At 39.5% G+C, this 19,729-nt stretch overlaps 1 protein-coding gene across 3 annotated transcripts in view; it reads left to right on the top strand.

The window, feature by feature from the left end:
* Positions 1-19,517, top strand: part of TENM1 (teneurin transmembrane protein 1) — a 609,234-nt gene extending 589,717 nt beyond the window's left edge. For all 3 annotated transcript variants that reach the window (XM_004379594.2, XM_012556473.2, XM_004379593.2), the window contains 5 exons: positions 7,018-7,314; positions 13,851-14,238; positions 15,077-16,297; positions 16,823-16,965; positions 18,476-19,517. In XM_004379594.2, coding sequence (XP_004379651.1) covers positions 7,018-7,314; positions 13,851-14,238; positions 15,077-16,297; positions 16,823-16,965; positions 18,476-19,234 — 2,808 coding nt within the window. In that variant the 3' untranslated portion in view covers positions 19,235-19,517. The remainder of the gene's footprint in view (positions 1-7,017; positions 7,315-13,850; positions 14,239-15,076; positions 16,298-16,822; positions 16,966-18,475) is intronic.
* The last annotated feature ends 212 nt before the right edge of the window (positions 19,518-19,729 follow it).

Genomic DNA, 19,729 nt, shown 5'->3' with positions numbered 1-19,729 from the left:
TTTTTATTCAAAAAAAAAAAAAAAAAAAACTAAGGGAAACCAAAGGATAAATTAGAGCATAGATACATCTTCCCCTATTTAAAACAAAAGCCAAGCTCAGCTTTCTTACCACAACATACAGCTCATCAGTTACCAGCCTCAAAGGTCTTGTTCAATGTGAGACCTGCCCAAAGAAACCCTTCCCATCTTGGGGCTGTCTTAGTTATCTAGTGCTGCTGTAACAGAAATACCACAGATGGTTGGCCTTAACAAACAGACATTTATTTTTCTCACAGTTTAGGAGGCATGAAGTCCCAAATTCAGGGTGCTGGCTCTAGGGAAAGGCTGTCTTTGTCCACTCTGGGGGGAAATCCTTGTCTCAGCTTCTCTAGCGTTCTTCTCGGCATTCCTTGGAGATCTCCATGTGGCATCTATCTTCCCCCTATTCGTGCTTCCTTGCTTCTGTGTCTAATCTCCTTTTATATCTCAAAATTGTTTAGGTTTAAGACACGCCTTATACTGATACGGCTTCATTAGCATGACAAAGAAAACTCTATTCCCAAATGGGATTACATCCACAGGTATAGGGTTTAGGATTCCAACACATATTTTGGGGGGACACAATTCAATCCGTAACAGAGGCTATTCCCAAATTTCAGACCTTTCTTTGCCCCTCTCCTTTCCAGGGGAAAGTTGGTATAGACGGTTTGGAAGGAGACTGGAAATAAGGATTGATAGCCCATACTGAGGTCAAGGGCTATTGTCTTTCAGGCAAGCAAGTACTTGTATAAATGTGGAGTTTCCTAACCTTGCTCGTGACCCCAACAGTCAGTGGTGTTCAGCCTAGTTCTCATTCCTGCCGTACTGGCCGAAGACTCATAAGAACTCAAAGCCCTGAGAAAGGGAGTGGAGAGCTCACCTGGCAAAGCATTCGCCTTTCCAGCCTGCCTCACACGCGGCTTCCATGAGAGATTCAGGTGAAATCTGGCGCATCTTCGATTCCTTCAGCACCTTTCAGCTTTTAGCCAGATTTTGTATTAACTCCCAAACCTGATTTTGAAACTAGTGTTTCAGCAGCACCTGAATATCAGGGTACATGATCCAGACCCAGAGAAGCACCGTTGCTGAAGTCTTGGCAGGCAGAGAAAGAACATTAGGCATAGTTTTGCTCTGCTTGCTTTGTAGTGGATTTTTAACAGTGATCCCTGCTTGTGTACCTGTAATGACTTTATTAAGAAATGTGTTCTTGAGCAGTAAACTTAACCTATCAGACAAGTAAAACCACAAATTTAGTTGAACTGGAAATCACTTGTTACTTTGGCTCTTTAACTATCATTATAACATAAATTGTAACTGTTACAACCGTCTCCAGGAGTACATGGATATTTTACAGCTATTGTAAATGAATGGTATTACAGTTGGAGATACGTGGCTATAAAACCACAGGAAAGGTAGTTGAAGAAAGAACACCTGGTTCCTTATAGGTTTCCAAGCCCTGCGTATCAAAAGACAGGAAATATGTACCTCTCTATCGCCTTTTAGGTGATAACAACAGGTTCGTGTACATTTATGCATTACAACACCGCACGCATTGGCTACAGATGGTTTAAAGAGTCCTGGTTCCCAATCTGTGGCTCTGTTCTCTGACTTAAACTTGTCCCTGAGACTAACAGTGCTTCCCCCAAATATTTTGAGTATCTAATCACTGGTGGCATAGTTGTTAAATGCTACAGCTGCTAACCAAAAGGTCGGCAGTTCAAATCCACAAGGTGCTCCTTGGAAACTCTATGGGGGCAGTTCTACTCTGTCCTGTAGGGTCACTGTGAGTCGGAATTGACTCAGTGGCAATGGGTTTGGTTTTTTTTTTTAATCACTATTTGGTATGGATTGAATTGTGTCCCCAAAAAATATGTGCTGAAATCCTAACCCTTGCACCTGTAAATATGACCTTGTTTGGAAATAGAGGTTTTTCTCTTGATATGTTAATGAGACCGTAACAGTGTAGGGTGGGTCCTAAACCTAATCACTTCTGAGTTATAAAAAGAGCAAACAGACACAAAGACACACACAGGGAGAAGAGGAAGAGAGACTAGAGAGACAGATGCATCTACACGCCCTGGAATGCAAAGGGTTGTTGGCAGCTACTAGAAGGTGAGATCGAGAAGGAAGGACCTCTCCCTAGAGCCACACCCTGAATTTGGACCTCTAGCCTCCTGAACTGTGACAAAATAAATTTCTGTTCTTTAAAGCCACCCACTTGTGGTATTTCTGTTACAACAGCCCCTAGGAAACTAAGACATTAGTCTCTGGGTAGTATGCATGGCACAGAACATTTGACTGGTCCTTTTTTGCAGAAGCTCAACATTAAGGCAAATATCATTAGCCCCACCTGGCTAATGAAGACACTGAAAGCAAAGGTTTTAAAAGCAAAGTACCATGCCTCATAGAAAATTAGGCAAACATCATGAGCTGATAATACATAGAAGACATTGCTGTTATGTTGTTAGGTGCCATCTAATCAGTTCCAACTCACAGCGACCCTATGTACAACAGAAAGAAACACTGACCAGCCCTGTGCCATCCTCACAATTGATGCTTTGTTTGAGCCCACTGTTCAAGCCACTGTGTCAGTCCATCTCATTGAAGGTCTTCCTCTTTTTCACTGACCCCCTACTTACCAAGCATGATGTCTTTCTCCAGGGACTCGTTCCCTCCTGATAACATGTCCAAAGTACTTGAGATGAAGTATCACCATCCTCGCATCTAAGGAGCATTCTGGCTGTACTTCTTCGAAGACAAACGTGTTCATTCTTCTGGCAGCGCATGGTATAGTCACTATTCTTAGCGAACACCATAATTCAAATGCATCAGTTCTTCTTAGGTCTTCCTCATTCATCGTCCAGCTTTATCATGCATTTGAGGAGCTTGGAAACACCATGGCTTGGGTCAGGTGCCCCTTAGTCCTCATCTTTGCTTTTTAACACTTTAAAGAGGTCTTTTGCAGCTGATTTGCCCAATGCAATGTGTCTTTTGATTTCTTGACTGCTGCTTCCATGGGTGTTGATTGTAGATCCAAGTAAAATGAAATTCTTGATAACTTCAGTCTTTTCTCCGTTTATCATGATGTTGCTTATTGGCCCAGTTGTGAGGATTTTTGTTTTCTTTATGTTGAGGTGTAATCCATGCTGAAGGCTGTGGTCTTTGATCTTCATCAGTAAGTGCTTCAAGTCCTCTTCACTTGCAGCAAGCAAGGTTGTATCGTTCGCATAACGCAGTTGTTAATGAGTCTTCCTTCAATCCTAATGCCCCGTTCTTCATATAGTCCAGCTTCTCAGATTATTTGCTCAGCATACAGACTGATAAGTATGGTGAAAGGATACACCTCTGACGCACACCTTTGCTGATTTTAAGCCACACAATGTCCCCTTGTTCTGTTCAAATAACTGCCTTTTGATCTACATACAGGTTATGTATGAGCACAATTAAGTGTTCTGAAATTCCCATTCTTTGCAATATTATCCATAATTTGTTGTGATCCACACAGTCAAATGGCTTTGCATAGTCAATAAAACATGGGTAAACATCTCTCTGGTATTCTCTGCTTTTAGCCAAGATCCGTCTGACATTCACATCCTCTTCTGAATCCAGCTTGAATTTCTGGCAGTTCTCTGTTGATGAACTGCTGCAGCCGCTTTTGAATGATCTTCAGCAAAATTTTACTTGCATGTGATATTGTTCAATAATTTCCGCATTCTATTGGGTCACCTTTCTTTGGAATGAGAATGAATATGGATCTCTTCCAGTCAGTTGACCACGTAGCTATCTTCCAAATTTCTTGGCATAGACAAGTGAGCACTTCCAGTGCTGCATCCATTTGTTGAAATACCTCAACTGGTATTCTGTCAATTCCTGAAGCCTTGTTTTTCACCAATGCCTTTAGTGCAGCTTGGACTTCTTCCTTTAATATCATCAGCTCTTGATAACATGCTATCTCCTGAAATGCTTGAACGTCGACCAATTCTTTTTGGTACAGTGACTCTGTGTATTCCTTCCATCTTCTTTTGATGCTTTCTGGATCGTTCAATATTTTACCCATAGAATCCTTCAGTACTGCATCTCAAGACCTAACTTTTTTCTTTAGTTCTTTCGGCTTGAGAAATGCCGAGCGTATTCTTCCCTTTTGGTTTTCTAACTCCAGGTCTTTGCACATGTCATTATACTACTTTGAAATCTTCTGTTCAGCTCTTTTACTTCACGAATTCTTGCATTCACTTTAGCTACTCTATGTTCAAGAGCAAGTTTCAGAGTCTCTTCTGACATCCATTTTGATCTTTTATTTCTTCCCTGTCTTTTTAATGACCTTTTGCTTTCTTCATGTATGATGTCCTTGATGTCTTCCCACAGCTCGTCTGGTCTTCGGTCATTAGTGTTCAATGCGTCAAACCTATTCTTGAGATGGTCTCCAAATTCAGGTGAGAATACTCAAGGTCATACGTTGGTTCTCATGAACTTGTTTTAATTTTCTTCGACTTCAACTTGAACTGTCATGTGAGCAGTTGCATCACAGCAACATGCAAGCCACCATAATATGACAAACTGACAGACAAGTGACAGAGAGAACGCATATATGTGGCCAATAAATATTAAAAAGGATTCAGTCTCACTAGTAATCAATTAAATGCAAATTTAAAAACTATAGTAACGTACCATTTTCTCACTCTCGTATTTGCAAAAGTTTACTAACAGTGATAATACGCAATGCTAGTAAGGATGTAATGAGATGGGTACTCTCCCATTACTAGTTAATGGGAGTATAAATTTGTATAACCTTTGTGTGCTATACAGTAATCTCTCAAGTTGCATCAGGAGTCTTTAATATGTTCTTATCATTTGACCCAGTAATTCCACCTATAAGGTTCTGTATTAAGGAAATATTTATTTATATGAATGCTCAACAAAATATGAGATATGAGAGAAAAATGGAAAACAAAAACCCTAACTTCAACAACTGGGGAATGGATAATAAATGTTTATCATGTAATAGATACTCTGCAACCACTAAAAGCTACACTTTAAGAATATTTAATAAAGAATGCTCAAGATAAAACATTAGCTGAAAAAGTAGTACACAACACTTTAAACACAATCCCGGTTATATTTTTTAAATGTATGGGCATAACCAGTTGCTGTTGAATCGACTCTGACTCATGGCAACCTCATGTGTGTCAAATTTAACTGTGCTCCATAGGGCTTTCAATGGCTTGGTTTTGTTGGGTTTTTCAGAAGTAGATCAAGCACTTCTTTTGAGGCATCTCTGGGCGGACTCGAACCGCCAGCTTTTTGATTGGCTGCCAAGCATGTTAACCATTTGTCCTACCCAGGACTTCTGCATGGGCATAGGCTATGCAACAAAGTAAGAAAGAATGGAATGAAATGCAGCAGAATGTTAATAATGATTCTCACTGGAGGGTGGGGTTACAGGTAATTATTTTCTTTGTATATTTCTAAATCTTCCCATTTTTCTGCAATAAAAAGTACAACTTTTATAACCGGGGGAAAAAGATTATTTTAAAAAGCAAAGTGTGCAAGATTACTGAGCAAGAGAAGACCAGAGTCTGATGTGAGAATGTTACTTTTGCAGTCATCCTGGCCACTAAGATATAAACTCTTTCCAAACCAGGATTTTTAACTTGGACTCCATTTTTAAAAATTTAAACTCTTCCCCTTGGCCCTCCATCTATCCCTTCCCTCTTCCATAGAGCCTTCATCAGCATACCTTCCAGCAGGGATCAAACACCCTTAGTGATAAAATCAAAACCAGCTTTTTATCTGGAACACAAAATAACCATTGAGTATTGAACTGCCTAAGCAGTTGCACTGTTACTGGTGCTTCTGCCAAATATTGACACTACTAACTGAAAAGTGGATAAAATCAAGTTAGTTGGCCAATTGCTTTGAAAACTCAGTAAAATTTGTTTTCTTGCTGATTTTCAAACTTTTTGACTAAGTCATTTAGTCATTTGATTATCTTGTTTGGACCCTAGGACAACTGGTAGGTTTTGAGGGGCACAGAAGGAATCCTGGCATGCAGTAGCAGAAGCCTAGAACTAGAACCAAGCCAAACTACTAATTGTTTCTAAACATGGAATCCCAATTTAACTCCATGCTTTCACCTCATTTAGTGCCACCCTTGCAAATGCTGGAGGACCTACCAACACCTACTATGTTTACCTACTGGCCTCCATGAAGATTTTGCTAGGTGGGGTTCCATAACTAGGGAACAACCTGAGTTCCCCAGTGATAGATGTGAAGTCGTAAAACTCCAAGCCCAGATGAACAAGGAAGCCAAAGAAGGGCGTCTCTGTGCAAATTAGAGAGAGCCCAATGTATTCCCTTTTTTCCGATTTCTAATCACATAAACAAGTCATCATTCTGTGTTCTGGCCACTCACTGGTAGAAAGTGAGAAGGAAGCTCCACTCCTTAGTAGGCACTGGGCTCAAGTAAACTGAGATCACATAATTATTGAAAGGAGTCCCTGGGTGGTGCAAATGGTTAGCACACTCGGCTGCTGTCCAAAAGGCTGGTGGTTAGAGTCCACCCAAAGATGCCTCAGAAGAAAGGGGTGATCTAATTCTGAAAAATCATCCTGTGAAAAACCCTATGGAGCACAGCCCTACTCTGACACACATGGGGTCGCCATGAGTCAGAATCAACATAATGGCAACGGGTACGGTATGGAATAATTACTGAAAACTGTGGTAGTGCACTTTAGGCTTGAGTTAGAAAAAAAAAACCAGCTGTATGTCGAGGATCTCTAGAGTATGCCAGGTACTGTACCAGGAATTAAGACATAGCCCCAACCCTCTAGGAGCTTACAGTCTGGTGGGGGAAGAAAGATAAGTGTCATCTCTTGAGTATGAACCCATGGAGATTCAGAGTAAGAGACATCCCATTGTTGGAGAATCAGGAAAGACTTTGTAATTGTGAGGGGAACGAAGGCAGTGCTTAAAATGTATTTTGTATCTCTTTTTCTCTAGGCCCATAACAGAAACCTGCTCTCCATAGATTTTGATCATATAACCCACACAGGAAAGATCTATGATGACCATCGGAAATTCACCCTTCGAATTCTTTATGACCAGACAGGGCGGCCCATTCTGTGGTCTCCTGTAAGCAGATATAATGAAGTGAACATCACATATTCACCTTCAGGATTGGTGACGTTTATTCAAAGAGGGACCTGGAATGAAAAAATGGAATATGACCAGAGTGGAAAAATAATTTCAAGAACTTGGGCTGATGGGAAGATTTGGAGCTATACCTACTTAGAAAAGGTAACTACATAGGAAGAAGAGAAACAAACAAACTGGTTTTGAGTTTCTGAATGAGAATCTTGAAAATCATTATCCACCTTGCCAAGGACTTGCAGGAGAAAAGTCTGTACTCTGGTTGTCCTGCTCTGTAAAAGTAACAAAAAAAAAAAAAATGTTGCACCCTTAAGGATAAGCTGTTTTTCAGCTGAAAACTTTCCCCAGTCCCACACTCTACCAGGTACTTTTTCAAACTGAAGTGAGGATAATGGCTTAGCTTTCTCCTCATTTGAGCATATTTGTTCATGCTCTTGAAAAGGTATCTTTATTATTATGAAAGCTCATACTGAGGTAAAATAGCTAGAAAATTATAAATTGTGTGTTAATGTATTTTAGCTCTGGTAAAGAGACTCTTACCGGGAGGATAAGGAATTCTAATTTTGTTAGGATAGTCAGTGAAATTTTAGGAGAATACATTTGAGGACTGATTTTCAAAAGTAATTGGCCTAAGGCAGTGGTGACAGTGGGGCCTCATTGGTAATAATAGTCTCTTGTGTGCAGTGAGTCTCTAGTAGCATCTCTAATGGGAGCTCATGGCCTGTGTCTGGTAGGAATAGAAAAGGATTCTGATCCCACCCCAGGAACCATTTATCAGACAGCAGCCCCTACACAGCAAAATGCTTTCTGGCCAGATCAGTACCAGAGGGCAACAACAGAAATTGATCTCTCTCTGCCATCTCAATGTCTGATCTCCTGAGATAATGCCTCTTGTTTCCCAAACCTATCTATTCAACTGAATTCATCAGTCCTGATTAATTTCTGGGAACCTTGTAAAAATGTTTTCCGTTGAGGATTCAAGGGTAATCAGTGCAAGGTAACCCCTAGAAGTTCTTAGAAAAGTCATAGGAGCTCATGTGGCAAAATTTCACTAGTTGCGTTGAATGATGCCAAGCCTTTGTGATATACCTCCCACAGTTAAAAAAAAAAAAACAGTGTGACAGTGGTTGTATGTCATTATAAAAATATATTTCACTATTTCCCAGAGTCAGTCGCTGGGGAATTTACCAAGTTAGAACTGCCTAGGAGATAAAGTGGAACTGCACTTGGGGGTCAAGGCAAAAGGAGGGAGTTCGCAAACGATGTTAACCTTCAGAGGACATAGTGGTCCTCTGCAGTATCCATCCTGTGTCCTTTTCTGCTAGAGAAATCAATCAGATCTATAATCTATACTGTATACTGGGAAAGTATGAATTTAATATAATCTAATATGGTGGTTGATATGGTGGTCTTTCCTATTTTTAATTTTGATGACAAGAACAATCGATGAAAGCCTATAACTAATGTCTACAAAGAGCCAAACTTGGTACAACATTAACTGAATCCAAGTATTTGGTGCTATGTATATACAAGCCAAATGTCTCTTAAGGTATATAATGATGAGCTTTATATGAAGAAAGGATGCCACTGATCATTAGTAGAATATTGGCTCTGAGTTATTTTTTCAGGAATATGGATAATTTTGCACTGATGCTTCCACAGGTCCTCCATGTGACTAGTAAAGTAGCCAGCACTCCTGAGGAGACTACATGGCTTTGAACTCACAACCCCAACCTCATTAGCACCACAGCCTGACCAATTGAGCTAACTGGCTATAGGCAGCTTAAGATCTAGGTCTCATAAGGCTTTCCCTTTAGGTTCTCTGTACAATAACAAAAGAGCCTATTGAAAAGAAAACTGAAGTCTCAGCCCTGCGTGGAATTATTTAGCCTCTTCTCTGACCCCAATTAGGAAACCCTGGTGGCATAGTGGTTAAGAGCTACGGCTGCTAACCAAGAGGTCGGCAGTTCGAATCCACCAGGCACTCCTTGGAAACCCTATGGGGGCAGCTCTACTCTGTCCTATAGGGTTGCTATGAGTCGGAATTGACTTGACAGCAACGGGTTTGGTGTTTTTTTGCTTTGTTTTGTTTTGTTTTGTTTTGGTCTCACCCCAATTAACCAATTTTATTGTTTTTCTTTTCGAAATTAACTGATTATTTCATCAGGCTAACTTGAGCAGTCAAAAGAATCAATGTGATGCAAACTTCACATGAGTTCTCTTAGCTATAGAAACTTAGTTGGCAATAATTCTTTAAAAAAAAAAAACCTCTGTGAGACTGTCCATGTCTGCAGTGGGCAGAAATATGACTTATTGACCCAGAATAGTTAATTTACTGGGAAAAGCCCTAGTGATTTCCAAAGACTAATTTACTGACCAGTAGACAAGCCAAATCATTGGTGCCTTGTGGTTGACTTTTGTCCCTTTCTTGATTTCATGCTTAATTTGTTCTCTAACTAAAATGGTAGCTCATGACTACTTAAGCAAGCCTATTACATAAAACTCAAGAACCTACCAAACACATAATTATGGAATGGTTCTTTATAAAAATCAGCTATCACAAGATTTATTTTATTAACATTATTATTACCAGTGATAACTAATTCACTGGATAAATGTGATGATTAAATGAAATAACTTGATATAAAGTGCCCAGCTCATCTAGTCATTCAATAAAAGCTAGTTTCTTTCCATTTAAATATTTATTTACAGGTAGAAAACTTAAATGCTAGAACTTGCATCCACTTGAAGATAAATCAAAAAAGGAAAAAAGGAAGGAAAAAGAGAGAGAGAAATAGAAAAAAAGGCAAAAAGGAAGGAGATTAAAGCATCTTTGAAATTGCGATTCTAGAAAAAAGGAGAAAGAAGATTGAATTTACCCAAATCCAATATACATGTAACTTTTCCAGTGATTTTATGAGGTTCTGGGTCTCCCTGTTTTCCCCCCAGTCCTCTGCTGGCACATTCTTTTCCTGTGACTGGAGCAGAGTGGTGACAAAGAGACTGGCTCGTGCAATGTATTTTAAAGAATTCTCAAACTTTAAAATGTGTATCTCTTTTTATACTCCAAAAAATACTTCGGCATTACCTCTGTAAACTTGCTTGCATACCTATATCAGGACATTACTAAAAAAGCAACAGCAGATTTTTCACCGTACAGCGCTCACTTTGTAAAAATAGTTTGATTTCCTCTAGAGTAAGTGAAAGTTATGCATATTACTTTCCTGCACAATGGTTTGTAGCCATTAAGAGAAAAATAATTATTTGGGTAATGGCTGCGGTTGCTTAAATGATCTCTTCTCTATTAAAAAAAATCAATTATTGTTTCTTAAATTTTCTCTATGTGCTCATTAATTCTCTATCTTGATTTATGAGACTTCTCTGAGTTAATTATACTTTGAAGACTTGTGGGGCTAAAATTTTGTCTTGCAGTAAATGTAAATCTTTCAGTTTCCTAAAATCGTTCTTAAGAACTTCATTTTTAAAATGCATTTAAATATATTTTATAATCATTTAATAAGATGCTTTCGTCTGATACGTTTGCACGAAATTGCCTCTTTGGGGCTGAAGTTTTCAAAGGCCGCCTAGAGAGAATGCAGTTTTTGGCTGGAACTTCCATGTGGTCCAACACTGCCATCTGGAGGTCATTTGAATGCTTTAACTTTTCAAATTTCTACTAATGGTTACGTACCTATTCTTGTTCAAATGAGTATACAGCCATGATTGTTCTTTTTGTTTTCTTTACAGAGATCTCTTTTAGGATCTCACAATCAATTTTTTATAAGTAAAAAGTCTCCCACTCTATTCTTTGGACTAATAAGAAACGGCCTTTTATCCTGTAGCAGCACTGTGGACACTGGCTGGACTCAAAAACATTGCTTTTAAACAAACTGATAATGATGCCTACCCAAAGCAAAAGAACAGCCAAATGAGGGCAAAATAGTATTCTGACAGCACGTCATCCATGTTCTTGCCATTGGCAGAAAGGTTTAAACTGGCCAGGCGGCTTTAGAGACAGCGCAGCATCAGCACGCTTAGGAAAGGGGTTCAGGCAGTGGCTTACTGCAGGCTGGAGGACGAGAACTGGGAAGAGAATACAATAATGATATGCTATAAATGTTTGGCAAAGCTGGTACAGTGACTGGAAAAGGCATGGCTGGCACTAGATAATGTATGGCGGCCATATGGTCAAGGTCCCTGGCCCGTGTCACAGGTGACAGATGTCATTTGTTTGTAGCACATTGACAAGACAATGGAGAAGAGCTGAAAAACCTGACTTTCAGCTTAGAGATAATGCAAAGGCATATTTCCCCTATTCCTATATAAAGCCTCTCCACCCCTGCCCCCTCCCACCTGCTGCCCCATTCATAGGGAAATTCCCTGACGGGTTGGTTTTGGTCTGCCTTGGTTAAGGGAGGAAGTGTTCCCTTTGTGTGTCTATGCCCACGCAGGATTTCCAAGTCCCCGCCCTTTGTTGTGCAGGGTTTTCAGAGGTCAAAACTGTGGAACTGCAGGCTGTGCCGAGTTGCAGATTGTCCACAGGTGATGAGTTCACGAGGTCGCCCCACAAAACTCTGTATCTCCAGGCATAGTGCTTGGTGGAAAAGAAAGAAAGAACAAGCAAATAACCACTGACTTTGACTTCATAATACTGACATGCTATTCAAAAATCAATAATTCTCATAAGGGTGGGGAGGATATGCCATTTCAAAAAGCATATTCAATATTAGACTATACTTTATGTTTAGAAGATTTAAATGTACTTTATGCATGTTTACGTAATTCACATTTATAAATATTTCTATAATTTCCTTTTAGAAAATGAAAACATACCTATTGTTTTCATACCATAAACTTCAGAAAATAAAGCTTGACCAAATCATTTTGCTTGATAATTCTTAAGAGGGAAGGGGTAAAGCACCACTCCCCTCCAGGGTGGCGTCTCAGAATCTCCAAGGGTGAGAGAATTTTATTTTTCTTAAGAGGTGAGATTTAAGTCCTAGTCAATTAGAAACAGGATTAAGTCCTCCCTAAAACACTGCTCCTTTTATGTTTATATTTAAAGTTAAAATAAGATCAACCAGTATTTATGAAACACCTATTAATTACATGCAAGGCATTATACCTCAATAAATAACTATTTCTGAAAGAAATACAAATCAGTTTAATTCTTCACTTTTAATGACATGTTCCCCTAATATAGTTAAAACATGAATTGCAAAATAATACAGGCAGTCCCCAGGTTACGAACGAGATCAGGTCCCAAGTGTGTCTCAGAACAGGTGCATACGGTTCTTGAACAGGAGAACAGGCTCAGTTCTTGAACAGGAGAACAGGCTCGAAGGCTTTTCAGTGATTTAAAAGCTGCACGTGCAGCAAGTGAAAGTGATTGTGATGAAGACTTTGTTGCAACTAGGGGTTGGTTCAATCCTTTCAAAGTGAGGGCAAAGGTACATAACATTAAAGGGCAAGTACAAGTTGTCTGTAGGTCGGACATTTGTTACCCAGGGGCTTACTGTAATAATATTTTATGTACAACTTTTCAGAAATACATTTACTACATGAAGTCAATAACTATCTTTCAGTCACTATAAGTTAATATACCCTGCCCCCCCCCGCCCAATTTACCTCCCTTCACTCCATCTCTGCACTGAAACAACAGTGACCTTTCTAAAATAATAGACTTGATTGTTTCTCTCTACTCTGCAAGCACCCTCTCCCTAAATTGCTTAAATGGCTCCCTACTGCCAACATGTTGAAGTCCAAACTCTTTAACATGGCTTAGGAAGCCCAGCATGAGCTGGACTCTGCCTACCTAATTGACCTTATCTCTTGCCATTCTCCAATACTCCACCCCCTACAACACACTCATGCTCTGGTCACACAAAATTCTTCTCATTGTCTGAAAAGGCCACGTTCTTTTTCATATCCAGGCCTTCACAATGCCGTACCCTCTGCGAGGAGTTTTTGTTATTGTTAGCTTCCGTTGAGTCGGCGCCCACCTCGTTGTGACCTCATGCATAACGGGATCAGACAGTTGTGATCTGTACGGTTTTCACTGACTGCTTTTCAGAAGTAGATCACCAGGACTTTGTTCCTAGTCCATCTTACTCTGGAAGCTCCACTGTAACTTGTTCAGCGTCATAGCAACACGCAAGCCTCCACTGACAGATGGGTGGTGGCTGTGCATGAGGTCCATTTTCTGGGAATGAAACCCCAGTCTCCCACATGGAAGGCAAAAATTCTACCACTGAACCACCAATGCCCCCCACTCCCTCCTACTTCCCCACCCCACACCCTCCCTGTGTTCACCTGGCCAGCCCCCAGTCATCCTTTAGGTGTCAAGTCAGATGCCACTTTCTCCAGGAAGCCTCCCTTGACCCCTTACATCTGTGTTAGGTGCTCTTCCACCTCCCATAAGCACCTTGTACTGCTCCTGACATAACACATATCACACTGTATTATAATTGTTTGGTTACTTGTCTTTCTCTTCCATTAAACTGGAAATTCCATGAGAATAGACACCATCTTGTGCACTCCTGTGTTCACAAGGGTCCACCACAGTGCCTGGCACATAGTAGGTGCTCAATAAATTTGTGTTGAATGGATAAAGGTGTATTTTCTTTAAATCTCCTCAAACTCAGTGGTGCATATTATGCTGTTTTGCTTTTGTCTCATTTCAGTCTGTGATGCTCCTCTTACACAGCCAGCGACGTTACATCTTTGAGTATGACCAATCAGATTGTCTGCTCTCAGTCACCATGCCTAGTATGGTGCGCCACAGCTTACAAACCATGCTTTCCGTGGGTTACTACCGGAACATTTACACCCCACCAGACAGTAGCACTTCTTTCATCCAAGACTATAGTCGAGATGGCAGGCTGCTACAGACCCTGCATCTGGGGACAGGACGCAGAGTTTTATACAAGTACACCAAGCAAGCAAGGCTATCTGAAATTCTCTATGATACCACTCAAGTCACACTAACTTACGAAGAATCTTCTGGAGTGATTAAGACAATACATCTGATGCATGATGGATTCATTTGCACAATCAGATACAGGCAAACAGGTTTGTGGGGGAAAAGTGGTGATGTATACAATAACAGTATTTCCTTCTGAAATTTTTGCTGACCAGTCTGAGATAAAGACATTAACCTATAGACATTCAATTCAACAAACTTTCTCTTTAGTTATCAAATTATCTTCCATTGAAAATTCAAAAACAGGTATTAGAGGCTGCACGAAAGCTGGTTCCTTAAAAACAGGTATCTCTCTCCCAGCTCTCAAGAAGATTGAAATCTACGTGCCTAGTTTAACTGTACTCCTGTTCCTACCCACCACCACATCGTCCCAAAGATGCAGGTGCAAGATATGAATCTCATTGAAACTAGCTCAAGCCCTATGTAACCTCTATAAGCCTCAGCTGATGACAAATAGCATCAAAAGTCAGAACTTTTGAATGCATTTCATCTTTTGTGTTTATAAAACACCCCAATCCGGTTACTTTAACACTGGACTTTGTCAAAACCTGACCCTCTGACCTTGTAGCTCGGGTTAAAAGAAATGAAAGCATTTTTTTTCCAGTGATTATAGTTAAGAAAGCGTGTTTATAATCTTAGGTTCATCACCACAGGCTACTGGATGGGTTATTACTTTTATAGCTTCTATAATTAAATTATTGTATATCTGCACTATATAGTATTTTTTAATTGCCGTATTTGCTGACCACTGCTATGAGAATATATATCTATGAGATGATATGCCCGGATGTTATATCAGAGGTCAAGCTCTAATATTTTATTTTGACTGTAAAAGCATCAATAATAAATAACACTAGACCTTTCTAATTGTTCAAGATTAATCACCTAGCTTTGTTCTCATTCTTATTTTTATTTTGGTTCCTACAGGGCCTCTTATTGGACGCCAGATTTTCAGATTCAGTGAAGAAGGTCTTGTGAATGCCCGGTTTGACTACAGCTACAACAACTTCCGCGTCACCAGCATGCAAGCTGTGATAAATGAAACCCCTTTGCCCATAGATCTGTACCGATATGTTGATGTTTCTGGTAGAACAGAACAGTTTGGAAAATTCAGTGTAATTAATTATGATTTAAATCAGGTCATAACTACTACAGTGATGAAGCACACCAAGATCTTTAGTGCTAATGGACAAGTTATCGAAGTCCAATATGAAATCCTGAAGGCAATTGCCTATTGGATGACAATTCAATATGACAATATGGGCCGCATGGTAATATGCGATATCAGAGTAGGAGTAGATGCCAATATCACAAGATACTTCTATGAATACGATGCTGATGGGCAACTTCAAACCGTTTCTGTAAATGATAAAACCCAGTGGCGTTATAGTTATGATCTGAATGGAAACATCAACCTCTTAAGCCATGGGAATAGTGCTCGTCTTACTCCTCTCCGATATGACCTCCGAGACCGCATCACCAGACTGGGAGAAATTCAGTATAAAATGGATGAAGATGGCTTTCTGAGGCAGAGGGGGAATGACATATTTGAATATAATTCTAATGGTCTGCTGCAGAAAGCCTACAATAAGGTTTCTGGCTGGACCGTGCAGTATTACTATGATGGACTTGGGCGACGTGTCGCCAGTAAGTCCAGCCTAGGGCAGCACCTGCAGTTCTTTTACGCAGACCTTGCCAACCCCATAAGAGTTACTCATTTGTACAACCACACAAGCTCAGAGATTACATCTCTGTATTATGATCTCCAAGGCCACCTTATTGCCATGGAGTTAAGCAGTGGGGAAGAATATTATGTAGCCTGTGATAATACAGGCACCCCACTAGCTGTGTTCAGCAGCCGAGGTCAGGTGATAAAAGAGATACTGTACACTCCTTATGGAGATATCTATCATGACACTTACCCTGACTTTCAGGTCATCATTGGTTTTCATGGAGGACTCTATGATTTCCTTACAAAATTAGTGCACTTGGGTCAACGGGATTATGATGTTGTTGCTGGTAGATGGACAACGCCTAATCATCACATATGGAAACAGTTGAACCTCCTCCCTAAGCCATTCAACCTCTACTCCTTTGAAAATAACTACCCAGTTGGCAAAATTCAAGATGTTGCAAAGTACACCACAGGTATTTAAACAATATAAAACTTTAAACTTGAGATAACTCAGTGGTGTTTATCACAGAATCTCAATGCCTTTGTAAATATGCTTCCTCTTCCTGCCAGTTAACCCGCAAGGTATTGCGCATTCACTGTCTTCCTTAGTTTTCTAGAGTGAGCAAAACTGCAAGTTAGCACAAAACATGATGCTTTTGCATCCCAGTACATTTTTTCTTTCCTTTTCAGTTGTTTCTGCTTTATATTTTTCACTCTTAAAAGCTTATATGAATAATTTCATAAAATAAAAATGCAGGATTATGTCACATCAATTAAATCTAATATCACAGACCACGTGGCCTGAGTACCACTACCACATTGAGAGCTTTAGTCCAAAAGTGTGAGCCTATCTCTGGGATTATCCACAAATTGAAAGGTTTCCCTGTACAGGAAAGATCATATGTTTTAGAGTGGGGAGAGCAGCTTTCAAGCTGTCAACAAAGATTTTAAAGTATGTGCTTTAAATTTTTTCTTTTTTTACATCTTGTGTCTCACAGATATTGGAAGTTGGTTGGAGCTATTTGGTTTCCAGTTACACAATGTGCTACCTGGATTTCCAAAACCCGAATTAGAAAATTTGGAATTAACTTATGAGCTTCTGCAACTTCAAACAAAAACACAAGAGTGGGATCCTGGAAAGGTTAGTAAAAGTTTTACCTTCTCTATTTGGCTGAAAAAAAAAAAAAAAAACAATAAGCTGGAAACTGCAGAGCATCTAGTACCATGAAATGGTATTGACACATATTTGCTTACTTATATTTTAGTCTTTTTGAATATTTACTGGAATAACCATGATTAATGTGGAGGTAGACAAAAGCGTCCATGACGCATCAGGAAATCAGAGCTTTTGGAAAAGAAAAGACTAACAGGTGACTTGATGGCTGCTATGATAGATAAACAAGAAGAAAAGGGAACTTTAAAAATTCTGGAATGGGCTACCAAGGTCAATTATAGAATCTGTGTAAAGAAAATTGTTCGCTAAGAAACATGAAAACATCCGATTTCCAACTGTAAAATAATTTAGGGGTTAGTGCATTAATAGTGTAGGGATAAAATAATTAAAATTATTCTGATAAAGTATATGAGAACCTACAAGAGAAATGAAGCAAGAGTAGTAAATACTCCCGGGATAAAGTCTGGAAAAAGGAATACCAAAAGCATTCAAGATTCAACAGATGATTTCATCAGGTGTATGAGGTACAAATGGAAACATATAACAAATTATTTTTAACTGAAAAAAAAATAGGAATATCTGTGTTTGGGGAAAAAATTTGGCTTTAACAAAATAAAACTGCAATTTCGATGGGAGGGCTTGATATTTGAGTATAAAAAATTATAAGAGAAAGAAAATTTGAAACAGGCGACAGGCTTATCCGTTTTTTAGAATACATATAATATGTAAATGCTCTTTGTAATGAAAAGTCCTTCTAGAAAAGAAAACAAGTTTAGCAAAACGTCGATAATTGCTGAAGCTTTGTGATGGGTACGTGGAGGATCATTATTCTCTTCTCTTTATTTTTTAGTATGTTTGAAAATTTCCATACTAAAAGATTTCTTTTAATTATTTTTTATTGTGGTGAGTAGATATATAACAAAATAATTCATCATTTCAACATCTTTTACATGTACAATTCAGTGACTTAAGTCCACATAAAAAAAAATCAATGAACTTCTTGCAGATTTGTTATAGACATGTATAAGGTCATAAGCTACTTGAAGGCAAGAGCCATGCCTTATACATCTCTTTATACCTCACTGTACCTAACATATTACTCTACATACAGTAGTAACAATAGTCAGTGTTAGTTCAATGGGTTAAATAAAATATCTGTGCTTTGGGGAAGCTGGACCCAGTTAACTTAAAGTGCCTTCTAGCTCTGAGATTCTGATATCAAGTTTGAAGCTATTTCCTCATGCTCAACTCAATCGAGATATTAAGAAATACATGCCAGGTGATCAAGGCACCTATTAGTCTTTTCTTTTCAAATCCCTGATGGAAAGATTCCAAATGTGACCTGTTTTTCAATGAGTCACCAGTAAATTAAAGATAGAAGGAAGCAACATTGCAAGCCTTTGTTTTTCCTGAGCACCAAGCACATGGCAGGTGCCTAACTCTGTGCTGCATTTGCACTGTGCCTTTTCTTTCCTAGACTATCCTGGGTATTCAGTGTGAGCTGCAGAAACAGCTCAAGAATTTCATTTCCTTGGACCAACTTCCTATGACTCCCCAGTATAGTGACGGACGGTGCCTTGAAGGGGGGAAACAACCAAGGTTTGCTGCTGTCCCTTCTGTTTTTGGAAAAGGTATCAAATTTGCCATCAAGGATGGCATAGTTACAGCTGATATTATAGGAGTAGCCAATGAAGATAGCAGGCGGCTTGCTGCTATTCTCAATAATGCTCGTTACCTGGAAAACCTACATTTTACCATAGAGGGGAGGGACACTCACTACTTCATTAAGCTTGGCTCTCTGGAGGAAGACCTGGTGCTGATCGGTAACACTGGGGGGAGGCGGATTTTGGAGAATGGTGTCAATGTCACTGTATCTCAGATGACTTCTGTGTTGAATGGAAGGACTAGACGATTTGCAGATATCCAGCTCCAGCACGGAGCTCTGTGCTTCAATATCCGGTATGGGACAACTGTCGAAGAGGAAAAGAACCACGTGTTGGAGATTGCCAGACTTCGAGCTGTGGCCCAGGCCTGGACTAAGGAACAAAGAAGGCTGCAAGAAGGGGAAGAGGGTATTCGAGCATGGACAGAGGGGGAAAAGCAGCAGCTTTTGAGCACTGGGAGGGTACAAGGTTATGATGGGTATTTTGTTTTGTCTGTTGAGCAGTATTTAGAACTTTCTGACAGTGCCAACAATATTCACTTTATGAGACAGAGCGAAATAGGCAGGAGGTAACAAAAAAAATCTCTGCCTTTGCGTCACCAAAGACTGCCTGTTTTTAAAACATAAAATGGTTTATTGTATTGGTTTTCTAGATCAGAACTCTGTATATATAAATATGGAGGAAAAACATATCCAACTGCCTTTCAATGTGACGGAAGATGGTATTTTAGTATTGTTTGTTTAAACTCTTTAAGAAATGACAGAGATTTTTAGTTCTTGTGTGGCAGTATTCAAAATAACACAAGTAGAACTCAAACGGATGAAAAAAAAGTTTTCAGAAAGCACCACTTTAAATTTGTCAAGCCATGCATATGTTCAAATATATAGAAAGAACCCCAGGTTCTATATCTATTGTGACATGAAGTTTCATATTTAACTGTTGGCAGAACTTGCGGGCTATTTTAAAAGGTGGTGCAACAGTATCTGAACCTCACATTTCCAAAGACTGCCAGCCCTTTCACATTTTCCAGATCTGTTATAGGAAACTTAAAAACAAGTGTAAAATGT

Source organism: Trichechus manatus, unplaced genomic scaffold, assembly GCF_000243295.1.
Source record: "Trichechus manatus latirostris isolate Lorelei unplaced genomic scaffold, TriManLat1.0 scaffold00066, whole genome shotgun sequence".
NCBI classification, from domain to species: domain Eukaryota; kingdom Metazoa; phylum Chordata; class Mammalia; order Sirenia; family Trichechidae; genus Trichechus; species Trichechus manatus.
The sequence above is the reverse complement of the archived record's forward strand: the minus strand, read 5'-3'. Positions and strand labels throughout refer to the sequence as shown.